At 43.0% G+C, this 16,975-nt stretch overlaps 1 protein-coding gene across 1 annotated transcript in view; it reads right to left on the reverse strand.

Moving 5' to 3' along the window:
- Window positions 1–472: 472 nt before the first annotated feature.
- Window positions 473–16,975, reverse strand: part of MSL2 (male-specific lethal 2 homolog (Drosophila)) — a 16,756-nt gene continuing 253 nt past the window's right edge. The window contains exon 2 of the mRNA XM_009993499.1: window positions 473–2,485. Within this exon, the coding sequence (XP_009991801.1) occupies window positions 888–2,485 (1,598 nt within the window). The 3' untranslated portion in view covers window positions 473–887. The remainder of the gene's footprint in view (window positions 2,486–16,975) is intronic.

Genomic DNA, 16,975 nt, shown 5'->3' on the forward strand with positions numbered 1-16,975 from the left:
AAAAAAAAAAAAAAAAAAAAAAAAAAAAAAAAAAAAAAAAAAAAAAAAAAAAAAAAAAGGGGGGGGGGGGGTGGAAGGAGAGAGCAGTGCTAATAAAATTGGAGTAATTTAACAAGTAGTTTTCCTGCCCCAGCCAAAATAGCAGTGACATGTCAGCCAGAGGGAGGTGTCATAAAGGGCACAGCAGGAACATGACTTGTGGGGTTGTTGAGGAAACAAAAACCCAGCCAGGTTCTTACTGGGATGGTGTGTCCCAGCCAGCAGGGTCACCTCTGACCAGCTCATCCTCCTGACCCTTCTCTGGGGCTGAACTTCTTTTTGGGCTACTTGCTTTCTCAATATAGTACTAAACTTGGTTCAGCTCTTGCACTGAGTAGGTAACCAGTTCTTAAATTGGGAAATTATCTGCCCTTTTCAGACTGTGCTTCCGAGCTCAAGGCTGCATTTCCTGCAGGAATTTTGGGCAATTTTCTGGTAAGGGTGACTGTAACCAATTGATAATTGCTTTTCTACATCATCATCTAGCACAGTTTAGATGGACTAACTAGATACCACTTTTCTACACTGAAGCAGAAGCTTTGACTGAGCACAAAGCATGGTCAAGTACAATGAGGTTGATATACTTCTTGCCAAAGATCTTGTGATAAAATCATTTACATCAGCAATTGATCTCAAACTATGAGGTGCTGTAAGAACTAAAAACAGTTTTAGGGTAACTCCTCCATTATCTGCAACTATTTCCCAGACACTAATACACATAACATAGCAATGAAAAACACTTGATACAAGTGATCTAAACGCAGGAGCTCCAGCAAGTTAAACAGAACCATAGCTGCCATAAAACTGTAGCAGTTCCCCTACGGATGGCAGGGAAAAGAGAGGGAGATTCAACAGTCATATCTCATGTCTATAGCTTCATCCAAACTTTTCTCATCGTGTGTACTGGCAGCTAAAAACGTAGTTACTGGTGACCCTGTCACATTGATTACACTGGTGCTTGTGCTGGCATTGCGCACCGCAATGCTCGTCACATTAATGCCCAAAGTAAGCCTAGTCTGCTCCAAGGCCTTTTCTGGCACTGCAAATGCCTCCAGCTTCTTCTCCCCATTAGCCATATAGGAGTTTTGGCAGCCACGGCATATGCAGTCAAGGCAGGCTTTGCGGTTCGAGTAGCAAGGGCAGCGTTGGCCACGGCATGTAAGAACACTTGGATTTTGGGTGGCACGACCACATTTACACCCTTTCTTTTCTTGTGGCTTTTTATACACAGTTTTTGTTGGGCTTCCTGGCATAACGTTACTGCTAGGAACTTTCTCCTTTGCTTTGTCTTTTGTTTTCAGCACCCCTGGTTTGGCTTTTGGGTGGGATTTCTTAGGGGCATGTTCTAAATTCTTTTTCATGCTTTTATTAGACAGGAGCACAGTTTTACTGATTTTGGGAGTCGTGCCTCCATTAGGTACAGTTGCAATAGGCTGCAAAGACATTTTGCTTTCCTGTTTCACTGTTACAGGAGCTGATGCTCCCAGTGTTGGGCCACAGATGATGCTGGAAATGGGCAGAGGTTGAACCTTTTCGCTGTCGCTTTCCGACCGAGATCGCTTCCTGTTTAACTTCACTACCTTGGGCGTGGCTGCCGTACAGGAGATCCCGTGAGGAGAAGCATCTGCGGACATGAAAATGTTATGGCTAAGGGACGGGGGAGAGAGCTGCAGGAAAGGGCCGTTAGTCATGTTTGCTTCCAAGCTGGGCTGCAAATTAGAATCACAGACTTCAGTGTTGGAAACGGTCTCTAGGCTCCGGAGAACCTCCTCGACGCTGAGGAGCAGTGACCCGCCTGGCTTGATGTCCTCGCTGAAGCTGCAGATGTCAATGCCCGTTGTGCACAGGTCGCTGGTGGAAACCGTGTCACACACGGGCTGCAGGCTGCTGGGGAGGTCTTCTGTTTTTATGTACTCTCCAGTGCTACAGACATCAATGGTGTTGGCATGTTCTGGAGACGGGATGCTCACTCCCAGTTTATCCACTGACAGCCCGTTACAGTTGGGCAACCCATTGATGACAGAGCCTCGGATGTCCATGTTGTGTGTGCTTTCTGGTAGGGACGTGAAACCAGCTGGAGGATCTGTGGGGAGCTCTGAGGTGGAAGGTATTGGGGAATGTGTCAAACACAAAGCCAAGGTTGCCTCGGAAGATTTTTCTGTCTCTTCATGGAGTGGTGATCCATCCTTGAGCAAAGCCAGAAGATCTGCAGAACAATCGACTGCTTGGATAATATCTCGCGCCAGCGGAGTCTGCGTTATGTACTCGCAGAGTTTCTTGTAGCAGTTCACTAAGATGCTCAGCTGCTTGTTCTCCTCAAACTGTTCATAGTCCTTGCACCAGCTACATGATGGTTTCATCATCATCTTCTTGCCTTTACACGTTTTGCAGACATAATGCTGGCATGTGGAGTTGGTAGGAGCAATCGGGTCTTGCAGCAAATTTCCTAAGGGAAAAAGAAAGAGAAAGATGACAATGGACTCAAGGCAGGTGTTCCAGGAGAGGTTTGGATGGTTTTTTTTGTACTATCAGGCCTGAAAAAGATCACTAAGTCACAAGAAAACATACCAGCCAAACAACAGGCTGCACAGACTCTCATGGCTGCCCTGCCTGGTTTTAAAACATCAAATTAAAACAAATAAAATTAGAAGAAAACCATGTTCCCATAATTTGTTGTGCTACTGCAGCTTCTAGGAACACTCTCAATTAAATACAACCAACCTCCTTGTCCCCTTCACCAGTTTCTTCCACCAAAACTTAGAAAACAGACAAGATTTCTATGGATTTACCAAAAGTAGAACAACAAACACCCATGAAGAGCTAGTGCAGAGACTGTATGGAAATCAGTGAACACAAATGGCAGTGGAGCAGAGGGGAACTCCGAGAGGAATGTCAAATGATGAAATATCAGCCCCACAAGGAGACACAGAAGACTTTGTTTTACTTTTCCTTTCACTAGGACTAAAAATAGAGCCTGGCTTTCTGACAGTTGGTGCCATGAATAAAGCACAGTTTTTCACTTTGCAAGCAACAAAAACAGTTAAATAGATCCCATGAATTTTTGTAAACGTTTAATATAGTAAGATTTTTGAGTAAAGATTTTAAGAAAATAAATTCTATTGCTCTCTAATTGATCAGTCCTCTGCCAACCCAGAAGGTGCAACCAGGTGACTGTTGACAGGTCAGAGGGAGGGAGACTCCTGGTTTTTCAACACACAGACACGTCTCGGTCAGATAACACCTCAAACAGTGGGACTGTCCTAGCCATGAAGCTGAACTACTTTAAGGTGTCAATGACAGCACATGACCCAGGCAGGAATGAAGGAACCAGAAGAAAGGATTTTCTCCAAGATCTTACTGTTAAGAACAAAACACTACTAAAGATCAGTTGCTTAAAGGATCCAGCACACCTGACACCACAGACAGTTTCAGCCACCCAGTACTGACCATCTGGAAGGAAATGTCTCCAGATCTTGGAAACTATAAAAACCTGGGAGGATGATTTTGGTTTTATTTAAGAACAAACCAAGTCAGTGTAAAATATGAAAGACCAGAGGTAACTGCAATTCTGCACAAAAGAATCCAACCTCTACCCAGAAAATGACAGTGTTGCTTTGCTCTCTCTAGCCATCTCCAGGCTGGAAAGATTCTAACACCTACATTAACTGTCAAAGTACCTGCAGCACCAAGTTTTCCCTCTGCTCCCAGCAGCAGATTCTCAGCTTTGATCAGACCTCTCTCCAGCCTTTGCTGGACGAGTTACAACCCTCAGTGAATTCTCACCCTGATTTTCCAAAGTGAAAACATGCTCTTATCAACAAATGAATATAATTAAATAATTTGGGAAGAGAAAGTGAAGTGCATATATTAAAACAGACCAAGATGAAAAAATAATATCAAATACATTTTCCCTCATCACTGACTTGCCAAGAAAATTTTAATCACTTGAACTTTCTGTAAGAGATTCTCATGATGCTCCTTTGAAAGGATGTAAGTAACTGGACCTCACTGAGTACATGGAGTTAAGGATCAGCTAAGGAATAAACTCCAACCTTTCTGCCTGGTGTTACCTCAGTCAAGAAGCCAAGGCCTCAGGTAAAAGAGCAAGATGTACCCTGCTAACCCTTGGCTGTAGTAGCACACAGAATAGGAAACTTGTTCCTCACTCTGTAGCTGTTGTCCAGCCCCTTCATAACCTCACTTTTGAAAATTCAACTTTTTGTGTGCATTTAAGTAGGCAATTTACATTAGCACAGTAATTCTGGAACACTCTTGAATTCCAAAAGTGAGCAAACTATCTTGCTTTCCCTTTGAAATATGAGTTCCCTGGTACCTCTTTGGGAAAAGGCTGGTCCACCTGAGCTGTCAGTGGCCTGATGGAAACTGGTTTTTGAGCAACAAATAACAACAGAGCTGAAGTCATCACACAGAAGCGAGCTTCACCTTCAGGCACTAGGTGTTGTACTTCTCTTTGCTCATGTAGTGACGAAGGGTGACTCCACAAGACCCACCAGGGGAAGACAACAGCAAAACACTCTTCAGGTTAGTCAGTGGAGATTTCAAGCCAGTGAACGGTATTATTTTTTTTAAGTTCCCTTTAAATGACACTCAGCAAACAGCCATGCAGGCATCATGGTCCTAAGACTGGATTTGATTTTGTGGGAAAAGTCACTAACTTCCATGGGGAAAACCAAAATAAAGCTTTAGATCACATCAGCTGGGCTCAGAAGCCATGGCCTTTGGCAGAAAGGGTTCACAAACAATGGCCTGTTCCTTCTGTACCTTGAGTCTTTCCAACAGGAAAAGCAAGAATCCATGCCCTGACCAATGCAGGAGGCAAACGCACCTCACCCTCCTTCATTTAATGCCTTGAGACTTCAGAAACCATCACACAACTGCATGCACCCACAGTGCTGCCAGGACCAGAAGCCCACCAGCTTTACCACAAAGCCACTGGGGGTGCTCCCTGAACCACCTTTAGCCTCTTTTGCCTACTTAGGGTAAATATGAGTTATGATGCTTCACCCATCATGAAGCACTGAAATACTTCAAATGAGATGAAAATTTGAATCAGTTTTTTTAAAGAGTCATCACCAACTGTGCATTTTATTTTTCCCAAAATAAATTTGGCTGAAACTTGAATCAGTAAGAATGCTATAAGAGGATATTGGAAAGTATAAATTTCCAGACTCAGAAAAAAAACCAAGATGAGCAGACAAAACAAAACATGTCACATGCCCCCACTGAAGGGAAGAGCAGAGCTAGTTCTACCCTCAGCAAATGCCAGGCAACCTACACAGAAGAGACACTGGGAATGCCTGAGCTGTGGGAATGTTTTCAGCTTGAGCTCATGTCTCAATGAATATTCATTCTTCAGGCAGAGTTTCTCTCCAGCCTGGACTCTGTGGCACCTGCCACTCCTCGGCTTCAGAACGGTTAGGCTAGAACCAGACTGAGCCACAGAGATGCAGGTTCACAGAATGTGAAGTTTCATCACTGAATTCTGAGGGAATGGGGTCACATCAGCTGCACCACCCATCAAGACAACACCCAAGCTGCTCCCCAGAACCTGGAGGTACTGAGCTTTGGGACATTCCCAACTGCTGCACTGTGCAGGTTCCCAAGGCATGACATTCTTCTGATGCTGCCAACAACCAGATATTCCCAGATAAAGCTTATGAACTCCACAAAGAAAAGAAACCCAGGAAGCATCCTGAGATGTGACCTAGCCCATGTTCAAACTCCTGTGAAGAACCATTCTGAGTTAACCCAAACCCAGCCCAACAGTCAGTTCCACCAGAGGCCAAAGCAGGTGCCTGGGGCACAGAGCAAGAACAAAACAAGCAAACTCTTAACACCTGCCCAGCTTTTAACTGTTATTAGCTGAGATACTTCTCATGGGAGATGGGGTTTCCATGTACACAGTAACCCCCAGACTGTCTCCTTAAACTTGCTTCACCTTGTCTTCAACTACTTCAATTGTCAGTTGTCACAACAGGCTTTAACAAGAAGTTCCCAGATCAACTATTTATTCATTGTGCTGAGAATCACCTTTTTGTTCTGAACATGACTCTTTACTAGTTGCACTTGACAACCTCTGGTTCTTGTGTTGGATGAGGCAAAAGTCAATCCCTGTCCCTCTCTTCCACATCACTCATGGTTCTACAGATAGCTGCCATGTAACCCTCCAAGTTGGCTGTTCCAGACTGTAGAGAACTTGTTCGTCACATAGGATCACCCCTCCCCCAACTCCTCCACAGTTCTTTTTTGAGACCACAACTGCAGCAACACGAGATACAGCTGAACCACAGCTTTATATAGTGCCATAATGAAGTTTCCACTTATTCCAGTCCTGATTTTTAGCATTTGCTTTGCTTTTTTGATTGACACTCAGCACTGAGCTGATACTGTCACAGAGTTTTCTACTGCAAGGCCAAGATCTCACTTCTTTACTGTGAGGGTGACAGAGTCCTGGAACACACTGCCCAGAGAGGTTGTGGAGTCTCCTTCTCTGGAGACTTTCAAGACCTGTCTGGATGCCTTTCTGAGTGATCTGCCCTAGTTGTTGTTCTGGGCTTTTTTGGTCCTGCTCTGGGTTGGACTCGGATGATCTTCAGAGGTCCCTTCCAACCCCTAGTATTCTGTGACTCTGTGGTAGCACTTTCCATAAATTTACAAAGTTCTATAGATCTGCAAGATATACAAATGGAGAGCTCCAAGAGGTTACTATTTTTTCCATGTTCATAATTTTATATTTATCTAAGCTAAATTCAATCTGTCATTTTATTGTGCAGTCACTGATCTATGTAAGATCCTTCCACAATTACTCAATGCAGTCCTTCATTTCTGTTACCCTGAATAGCCTGGTATTACTAAACTTTGCCTCATATTTTCTCACCCTCTTTTGCAAGGGAAATATTAGTACAATAAAAGTTAAATCCTTTTCTTACAAAGCCTCTAGTAAGAGGCTTTCCCTAAACATCATCAGTTCTTCACTATCCTACTTTCAGAAAGGTTTACTAAACATTTCCATTAATACAAGCACATCTAATAAGCATGTCCAGGGGAAATACTTTTAATATATTATTTACAAAATATTGCAGCTGTCGTGGAAAGGCTGCTACCAGGGGGGAGGTCACTGAAACCACGAGGACTTCCGATTGCGTTCCTTAATGAGCTACATTCCTTAATGACTTCACAGCTGCAGTAAGAGGGGAAGCATCTGCAAACTGTGTCTCAGAGACCAAAGGGAGGAAAAGAATTGGGAATCAAAGCAATCCTCAGGTGTATAGAGCCAGGGAATGTCCTCCAAATGGGTGAAACTCACTGGGAAGGAAGACTTGCATGAAACAGGTCACCTCCTTACATCCTCGGCAAAGACAGAAATCCAATGCCCTAGAAAAGGAACTCAACACCACTAACTACTTTAGTACCCTTGGCAAAGCCTCCTGAAACTTTCTGTGGTATTGCCTTTTTTAACAGCTCAAACTCTTGATGATGTAACTATTAAGTCTTGACAAAGGAAACTAGGAAAAATTATTACACAAATTTTTTTACAAGTATAAATGAATGCATCACTGGGGCTCATCTCCAGCATTTGTCTGCCAAAACAGTGTTTAATACTCAACTGCATTTGTACCACCAGGATCACCCTTGTTTTCCAGGGCACAGCAAGCAGGTGGGAAGCTCAGCAGTCCAGCCTCGGCTCCTGGCACTCCACCTGGCTGACCTGGTGGATCTGCCACAGGTCCAAGCAGAACTAGCACCCATGGAGAAGGGGAGAGGTGGCAAGAAGGAAGCTCATGGGCACCACTTCATCCCTTAGCATCAAACATGACAGGGATTGTGATTCTGGTTTTAAAGTTTTTAAAACCAATCTGATGAAGCACACACACCTCTATGTAAGACTTGAATTAATGTATGGCAAGCACCTAAAAATAATAACCAGAAGGTGGAGATTTAACAGTTGTGCTGCTGCACTTTCAGAGTTTTCATTTCTGGATTCAACAGGCAGTAAGCTCTAATTAAGTGCTACATTCAAGCTTCAAGGTTAACCACCTGCTGAAGGATGGGAGCTAGTTGTCACCAGCTGGTGTTACTGCTTGATACATGCTTTTTGAAATTCAGCTATCCATCCACCTGCAGCTCCAGCATTTCAGCTGAAGCAGCCTCTGGAAGGAAAAGCCTTGGTCCCCCCCCACCTTCCCTGCACTGCTTCCTGCTCTGGCCCCACACAGCATCTCTTCATCTAAGACATGACCAGGTAGGTCTGACTGGAGTAAATAGCTCCATGAGGCTTTAAAACATGCAAAAGAAAAATACAATCAACCATAAGAGCAAGAGAATTTTCAGAGTCTGATAAAAACCCTGAAAGTGTGATTTCCAAAACTGACAATAGGTAGGGATGTAAGTAGTAAAAAGGTCTGTGAACCATCTGCAGAAAAAGCAAACAAATGTGGAAGATCTGTTTTATAGGGGCGTTGATTAGAAAAGAAGGCAACTAAACACACTCAAAACCAGAGAAACTTGAAGAGAGGTTAGTGCAAAGGACAAGTGCCAAGGACAAGACAACAAACTACAAGGTTTCCTTCCATGGATCTCAAGCCCAAACACAAACCCTTCCAACCCCACGCCCAGGGCAGTGGGCTGGAACCACAGGCTGGATGATCTGTTTCACAAATCCTGCAGCAGCCAAGAGATGCCTCACAGAGGCAGAGGTGTCCTACCCTTTCCTGGACAAACTGTCTCAGTTGGAAAAAAAAATTGGCAGCTCTTCTCATCACACAGAGAGCTCCTGGATCACCAGGCAGAGGTGCGACCCAGCAGCTACACATCCCACATGGTCAGGAAACAACAGCACTGGGAGCTCCCATGCTTGGCTGCGCCAGGAAGACACAGGACACATCCTGCCACCAAACTTTGAACCTGTGTCTACAAAACATAGATGGAAAGAGGAGTTCACACTGACAGCACTAGGAATGTACTTATTCTTTAATGGTTTTTGTGAGACAAAGTTTAGTAGACAGATGAAGTGAGGTTTATTCAGCCAAGTGGTAGAAAGAGAAAAAAACTGACCAAGGGTTTCAGCACTCAACCCTCTTCCAGATCTGAAACAGCAGGAAGAGTTTACACTGGTGAATGAAATTATAGTATTTCTTCTGAAAATACATGTTGCTCCTAGATCACCACCACTGCAACCACAGTGCCACTAGAACTGGTCCAAAGACATTCACAAGCATTGACAGATGCCCTGGCAGGTTAAACAGAAACACAACAAACATGCAAAAAAGCCTTAAAAAATACCAACACTTTTTCAAATTTTTATCAGAGGAAACATACTGCTGGCTACTGAGTATTTCAGAGCATCTTCCATCAACAACCAGTTATGAACAATTAGCTCCAGAAATTATGACCCTCATATAGGGATGGTCATGACTAAAGAATTAATGACTGTGTAACTCTTTGGAAAAAGAAAACCTGCACTATTTTGGTCTCAACACCATGGGAACCCTAATTAACCATCATAAGAATACAGTTAGACTATTTTTCTGCATATTTGGAGAAACACAGCAACTTCTTTACTTAAAGCATGTTAACTGTCAAAGGGCCTGCTCTGTTCTCTGACTCCACCTCCTGCACGATAAACAACAGAATGTATTTTACTGAGTCTTATGTCAAAGTTTTATTTCTGTTTGAATGCTTATGTTTACAAAATCACTGGAAAGAATTCTAAATGTATTTTGAAAAAAAACTAGATGGCAAAGTTCAAAATTTGTAATGAACAGCCTTTAAAAAGATGAATAAATTCATCTTTTTCCCCATCCAAGGTAAAATGTTCCTGTACACTGTCCTCCCCAAAAGTCAAGGTTGCTGTATTTTAAGAGGTTTTAAATGGCAAAGTTAACATCTCTCCTATGGGTCTAAGATTAATGTTACATGCTTCTATGAAGCATAAACACTCAAAATTGAGTTACAATTTGCTTTGAAAGTTATAGATCAAACAAAATCTATCACAAACAAAATAGTAATGAAAACTGTTCCCCTCCTCCCCCCTATACAAAAGGGCTCAGGCTATCAAGACTAACCACACAACCTTCAAGTATTAACTCTGCTCTTGGTGCCCACTGGAGACAGAGCAAGCCCTGTGCTGGACCTGCAAGGCTCAAGGGACAGAGAATAACAAATGACATCACTGAAGGACTTCAAAGTGAATTCCTCACTGAGCAGGAAAATCTTTACTATCTGGAAAGCACCGTGCTCAAGAAGGGTTGTGCTGGGCATTATTTCTCAAACCATATACTAGATGCAAAATATCTTTTCTGGCCTCTGTCCTGGTTTGAGCCAGGATGAAGCGAATTTTCCTTTTACTGATTTTTTTTTCCTTCAGTAAGCCTTCTTTTAACTAGCAACAGTGTGTTCTTCTAAAGCTGATAAGACACTGGAATGTTTTACTACCTACTGAGGCTCCAAGGTCGCACCTTCACTCGGCCGGCTCAGACACTATGGGGAGATCTGTGACCCCTCCGTAGGAGGCTGAGTTAGACAGACAGCAAAATTGGCCAGAGATATTCCATTCCATATAGCTACGTAAGCTCAGAGGAAGGTCAAAGATCACAGAAGACAACTTCCTTCCTTCTTCTTCTCCCCTTCTCTTCTGTCCATGGCCGGCGTCCAGGGAGGACTCTGTCCATCACCGTCGACCCTTAGGCTCCAGCTCTCCTGACCCTCATCACTCTCTGCTCTTTCTCCAGCAGCAGCTCCGGGATTCCTCAGGACTCTTCCCAGCTGAGGGGAGTGCTGGAGGAGTTGCTGGGGGTGGGGGGAGGCAAGAGGCTTTTGCCCATACCTGAATATATCTGTATATAATTGTACATATATTCTCTTATATCATTCATTAGTGTTTTAATTAAAGCTGTGTAGTTTAGTTTTCAATCCGGCCAAGTCTCTCTCTTTTTCTCTCCTTCCTTGCCTGGGTGGGAGGGGGAGGGGATCGAGAACATTGTTGTCGGACCTGAGTCAAGTGGTGACAGCCTCACACAGAACTCCAGTAATATCCAGCAACTACTTACTCCACATGGAGTCAAACTAACCCGTAAATCATACCATAGTAAGAAAACAAAACCAAAGAGATCTCTGTTTGAATGCACTATGTCCATAGACCTGGACAACAAAGCTGTCCCAATAAAGATGCCCCTTGGCAATACATTAACTTTTCTTTAAACACCCTGAAATACAATCGGTTTAATCAATATCCTCAGGCCACCATCAGACCCATCCATCCTCACACCCTGTCTCCAGGCCCACCAGCAGGCAACACTGCCATTTTCACTCTACAACCTGCTTTTCTGAAGCCATGATCAAGCAGCTGCTAAGGTGGACACCACAGTTACTTCTCTTCTTTCTCCTCTTAATCAATTTTGTTCCAAGACAGAGGAGTATTTTTAGTTTAGAAACCAATTTTAATTCAACTGATAGAACTTTATGTTATCATAACACATGCAGCACAATGGGGACAACCTTGGAAAAGCAGTTCTCCCAGGAGTCACACACAGGATTTAAAAACAGGAAAGGGAAACAGTGAATTTAAGCAAGATTTTAAGAGGAAGAGAAATCATCCAACATGTTCTTGGCTAAAAATGGGTGTATTCAGGGATGTGGGAGTGGATATCTTACAGGCAACTGCCCATGCTGGTTATCTCCAAAACAAGAATAATAATACTTGCAGCAGAAGGTATTTGATATGTACTTAGTCCCATAGTCCATGCTCCCCAGTGATTCAGAGATTCTAGTTATTTTGCACATTCCTCAGTATTACATTTTTTGGCAACTATTCATGTCATTTTTCAGGGAAAATAACATACTTCTAAAAACTACAGTTTTAGAATGGACAGTATTTCTCATCAGTGCAAATGAAGAAAGAAGAAAATGTCAATGAAAAATACATGAAAAAAACCCCACAGATCCCAGTTACTTCTCAAACACAGAAGGGAGCTCTGACTGGCAGCATGTATCAATCAGCCTTCACTCTCCTTAATCTGAGGAGAAGGGACAAGGAATCAGAGCACTAGGCTAAACTTTCCCATCACAAAACCTAAGCATGCCGTTTCACTTTAAAACTCTGATACCCAGGCTTAACTCAGTCAGGGCTCTTATCCCAAGCAGAAAATCCAGTACCATGCATACAATTCAGTTTTGATAGTAGAGGAGTGTTTCTTCTGCCTTCTTCCACCTTTGTGGCCAGAAATAAAATTTTATAGAAAGTTTAAATCTATTTAGGTGTCACCCAACTATCTTCTCTTCTCTGAAGGACATCTTATTAACTGCTGCACTCCTCAGATTGTCTCAATACCACCAGTGAAGAAGAGTGCTTACCCTAGAGCAATAGCTTGCCTGCACTCCACTTGCTGGAGGTGCTTCCTCCCTTAGGTATTTGTAGGCATTTTCCTAAGAAAACTGAATGAACCTGTCCCTGTCCAATTCCCAGCCTCCCAAAGACAAAGCACAGCCTATAACAAGCTCTACTGGGGATCCCTAATAACTGAAGCCAAGGGGACCAGAGGAGGTCACACCCTGTGCTGGACCAGGGGGAAGCAGTCAGCTGCAGCAGCACTGGGGAACTGGCTCAGCAAGGGGCAAGGAGGAAGAGGAGGAGCCTTCACAGGTCCAACATGGAAGATAAGGCACAAGGATTTAAAATTTTGCACAACTCAGTATGCCACCAACTATGGAGAAATTCCAAACCCAGCTAACAGAATGAGTTCTTACTTACACTGACAGTGTAGCTTCCAAAAAACAGGCTAATACTTTAACACATGAGCAAGATGGAAGTAACATCCCTACACCACTGTCCATGAAGTAACATCCCTATACTACTCTTTATATAGGGAAACAAAAAGTCAACAATTATTTTTTAACCCATGCCACTCCCCATGCTTGTGGGCTGCTTCCATAATGCCACTTGACCATTTAGGCTTCAACCCTCTGATTGAAATTCCCCAGAGCTACCTCAAAATGCTGGGCAGGAGCTGCAGAAGGTACCTCAGTACTGCCACCTTGTTTCTTTGTTCCTTCCCATCCCTTAATCTCCCCTAAACCACACGTTGTCTCACATCCCCTTACTTAGATGGCAGGATGTTTAAGGCAAGAACTGTATTCTCACCCTGTATGCCTACAGCACGAGCTACAACTGGGTCCTGGCCAAACCTCAAGTGTTGTCCTGAAGCTCTGCAACCTTTCAAGCACTTTCACATTCTAAATCAGCAATAACAATTTTTTACACACCTTTTAAAGAATCCTTCAGAGGTTCCAGGATGAAGTTTTATATAGATAAAAAGCTATGCTGATCTAACAGGCCATCCACCTCTTACAGGCATTTTAACTGAACTTCAGAAAAGGCTGTTAATGCTGAAAATTGAGCCCCTGCATGACTTGCAGCAGCCTACATCATATGTGAAAAAGAAGATTTTTATCCCTAAAGATAGTACTTTTGAAACACGGACGTTTGTTGTGTGAATCCTATTTTTAAATTAAATGTATTAACATGCAATTTAAATAATAATCACATTAGTCCAGAGACTGAAACTCAGATTTCACATCCTCAAAACATGTAAGGCACACACCTTCTGTCTAGTGCACTCAGGGGAGGAGTTATTTTTAAATTCTGAACGCTCTAGAAGGCGTTGTCTTGTACACCCCTGTGAAAGGATGATGCATCATCTACAGCACCATCTAGGAAACTATCACAGGATCACACTTAAATCCTAGAAACACACACCACTGCACATCAGCATCATTTCACCTTTATAACCTAGCAGGTAAGACAGAGACCTCAAACCACCTAGAGCCTCTATGGCTGACTCACAATGTCACACTGTATTTACATGAGGAATTTCTACTGATGGAGCTTCATGTGTGCCAATCTGAATAAAAAGATCAGAGCTTTAATTAGAATTTCGTAATTCTGTGGGTCAAAAAACTTCTGACACTCCTACAGTGTGAGCTGGTTTAAAGGCCTATCAGATCAAAAGAAAATGAGTTGTTTTATGACTAGGGGATTAAGAAAACAGTGAAAGCACAATAACCTTAGTTGATTTATGTAGCTGTCACTCGTTTCTTCTAAAACAGTTGTCTAAAATTAAAGGGACAATTCTGACTGCAGAATTAATACCTACAGCATAACAGAGCACTACAGAATACACTCATAGAGTGATTAAATACTGAGGAAAGGCTGATGACACAAGGAGCACTAATTTGGGGAGTAATTTCCTGAGGGAAGTCCTGGAAGTCCAACACTTAGGACTTTCACCCGGTGTAGAGGAATTCTGCACTACTGATACTTCATGCAGGGTTTCTCCAACAAAGCATGGTTTAAATATTGACACTCCAGACCACATTCTACTAAATTCTGTGCAAGGGAAGCACCAGACACCCAAAGGTCCATCTACATGAACCCATACCCAGATACCTGGATCTCACAGACTACACAGGGTAGAAAGAAGTGAGTACCTGAGAATCTTTTAGATTTTTTTTAAAAACCCACACCATGAGGTTCTGGGTGGTCAGAGCACACTCATTCTTGTGATTATGACTCCTCCCTAAGTAACCTTTACTTCAGTACTTTTTATCTTCTAAAACACTGAAGTTAAAAAGGTTTTGACAGCTGGATAGGCTTTCAGTGACCTTAAATATGCAGGAGTGTAACAGGTCCTAGCACTAAAGTATTTTTTTAAATATCATAGCAAAGTCAGAGGGCCAAAGGGAGAAAAGAGGCACCAATATTCACTCATGGCAGAAGAGGCAGAAATGGAAAAAAAAAAAGCAACCAAGGAAGAAAAGGTCTATTTGCCTTTACCAGTCTGAGCTGAAGATTTATAGCTGCTGGTGGACACCAGAGTAGACAGTTTTGTGTCAGACAGGGTAAGTTAGAGTTAGTCTCCCATGACTAACTTCCTGCAGGCTCAGAAAAGATACTTCACTAACTGCAGGCCAGGAACTGAATTCACTGTGTGGCTTCACAAAGAGCCTGACATTTACCCAGGCCTCTGTACATCACCACACCATGAACAGGAGCCCAAGACCCAGGGAGAGAATCCTGGGGACTCACTGGCAGATAAAACATCTGAAAGCAGCAGCAGCTAGTTATCTGAAAGCCAGTCACAGAGAAGAAAAAAAACATAAGCCACAGCAGCAACCTTAAAATGCTAAGAAATTTAGAGATGAAAAGTGGAACCATCAAGAAGTAGTTTGTAAGTAGGAATATCCATGGGGACACAAATCAATTAGAAAAAAACAAACTAAAAAGCATGATCTGCTCTACCAAACTGAGAGTGACAGAAAAGCTGAAGAGAGGGAAAATAGCTCAGGAATTTGGGCAGGGACAAATTAAAGATAGATTATTTCAATAGCACAGAGTGTAAAAATAAGATTGCAAAAGGCCAAGAAGGGAAGAAGTTAAGGCAAGAACAAAGAACGCATTTCAGAAGACTAGTCTTGAAGCAGAGAGGCCAGATAGCAGAGTAGTTAGAAACACATGATCCTATGTTGTTGTTTTTTTAACAGCAGAAAAACATTAGCATGTTTTGAGGCAAAAGCAGTCTGATGACTGACCAAAAGCAAGAAGCATTTACGAAAAAAAGCACTGTTAGGGATGGGAACTAACAGGACCCAAGGTAACAAGCAAGAGGTAAAGAGCAAAGATGCATTGATACTGACACCAGGGATAGGAGAGGAAAAAAAACCTTGGACAAATTCTTTCAGGAAATGACGATGCAGTGATCCTGGGAATAGGCTCCCTCTTTCCCAGTACAAACACATCTCTATTTTCTAAGACTTTAAGTGGGAGGAGCCAGTAGCTACAGGACAGGAAGCATCCAACACAGGTTTAGAAGCCTCAAGAGTTGAAATCCTGATCCTGTAACTAAATACAATATTTAACTTTATAAACCATGGTAATTCAATTAAAACTTAGTGTGACCACACACATTAGTAAATAGAAACACGTGCAATCACAGCGGACATAAGTCCACTCTGTTAAGAAAATACAAACACACACAGGACCAGGACTTAAAACTACCAGGGGAAAAGAAGGAGAATTAACAAAATTAATCAACCAAGAGGTCTAACAGGTCAGACTCCCTCTCCCAACACCGACCAAGGCCTCAGAGGAAAATTCAAGAAAGGCTGACAGCTTATTCCAGAGCTTCCTACCAGGAACAGACACGTGCCCCCACCATAAACACAGCAGAATGCAATTCCCTCCCCATGTTTCCCAGACTGTAATACTGAAATTCCCGGTCTGCCTTTGACCACAAAATGCAGAATGCTCTTTTGTTGCTAAGAGGGAGCAGGGAAATCCTAGCAGACTTTTCAAGACTATTTATTTTTTATGGCAATTATTGTTATAGGACGATTACCTACTGCACACACAGACACACACACAGAAGAAAACCCCAAACATTGTTCCTGTGAGCTTCAAATTCCTGGCTTTCAATCTGAACTACAATCTGTATATCTTTACATTTCAAGGAGAAAAGAAAAAGTAAAAAGTTCTTATTTCCCTGCCTCTCTGCTCTGGATACGGTTTGAGTGCAGCTCACTTGCTCTTAGTCATCACTTCTTTTAAGGAATTAACTCCACTATACCAGGGTACTCCAATAACCACTAATAACTACCGTACCCTTTACGAAATGACCATAATAAAGCGCTGCGTTTCGGGCAAAACACTCTCTCTCCCCAACCCCAACAGAGTGTTTTCTGCGCAGCTCAGCCCGGCTGCTCAGCACGCAGCCCCCCCGCGCCCTGCCCAACACTGCCCACACATCTCCCCCCACCTCGGCGCGGGTTTGGCGGGGGAAAAGGGGGCCGAAACCGAAGGGTAATTTTCACTCCCCCTTTCCCACCCTTCCCGCCCACGTGGGCCCCGGCGCCCACCTCTCCC

Source organism: Chaetura pelagica, unplaced genomic scaffold, assembly GCF_000747805.2.
Source record: "Chaetura pelagica isolate M959 unplaced genomic scaffold, ChaPel_1.0 scaffold192, whole genome shotgun sequence".
Taxonomy (NCBI): Eukaryota; Metazoa; Chordata; class Aves; order Apodiformes; family Apodidae; genus Chaetura; species Chaetura pelagica.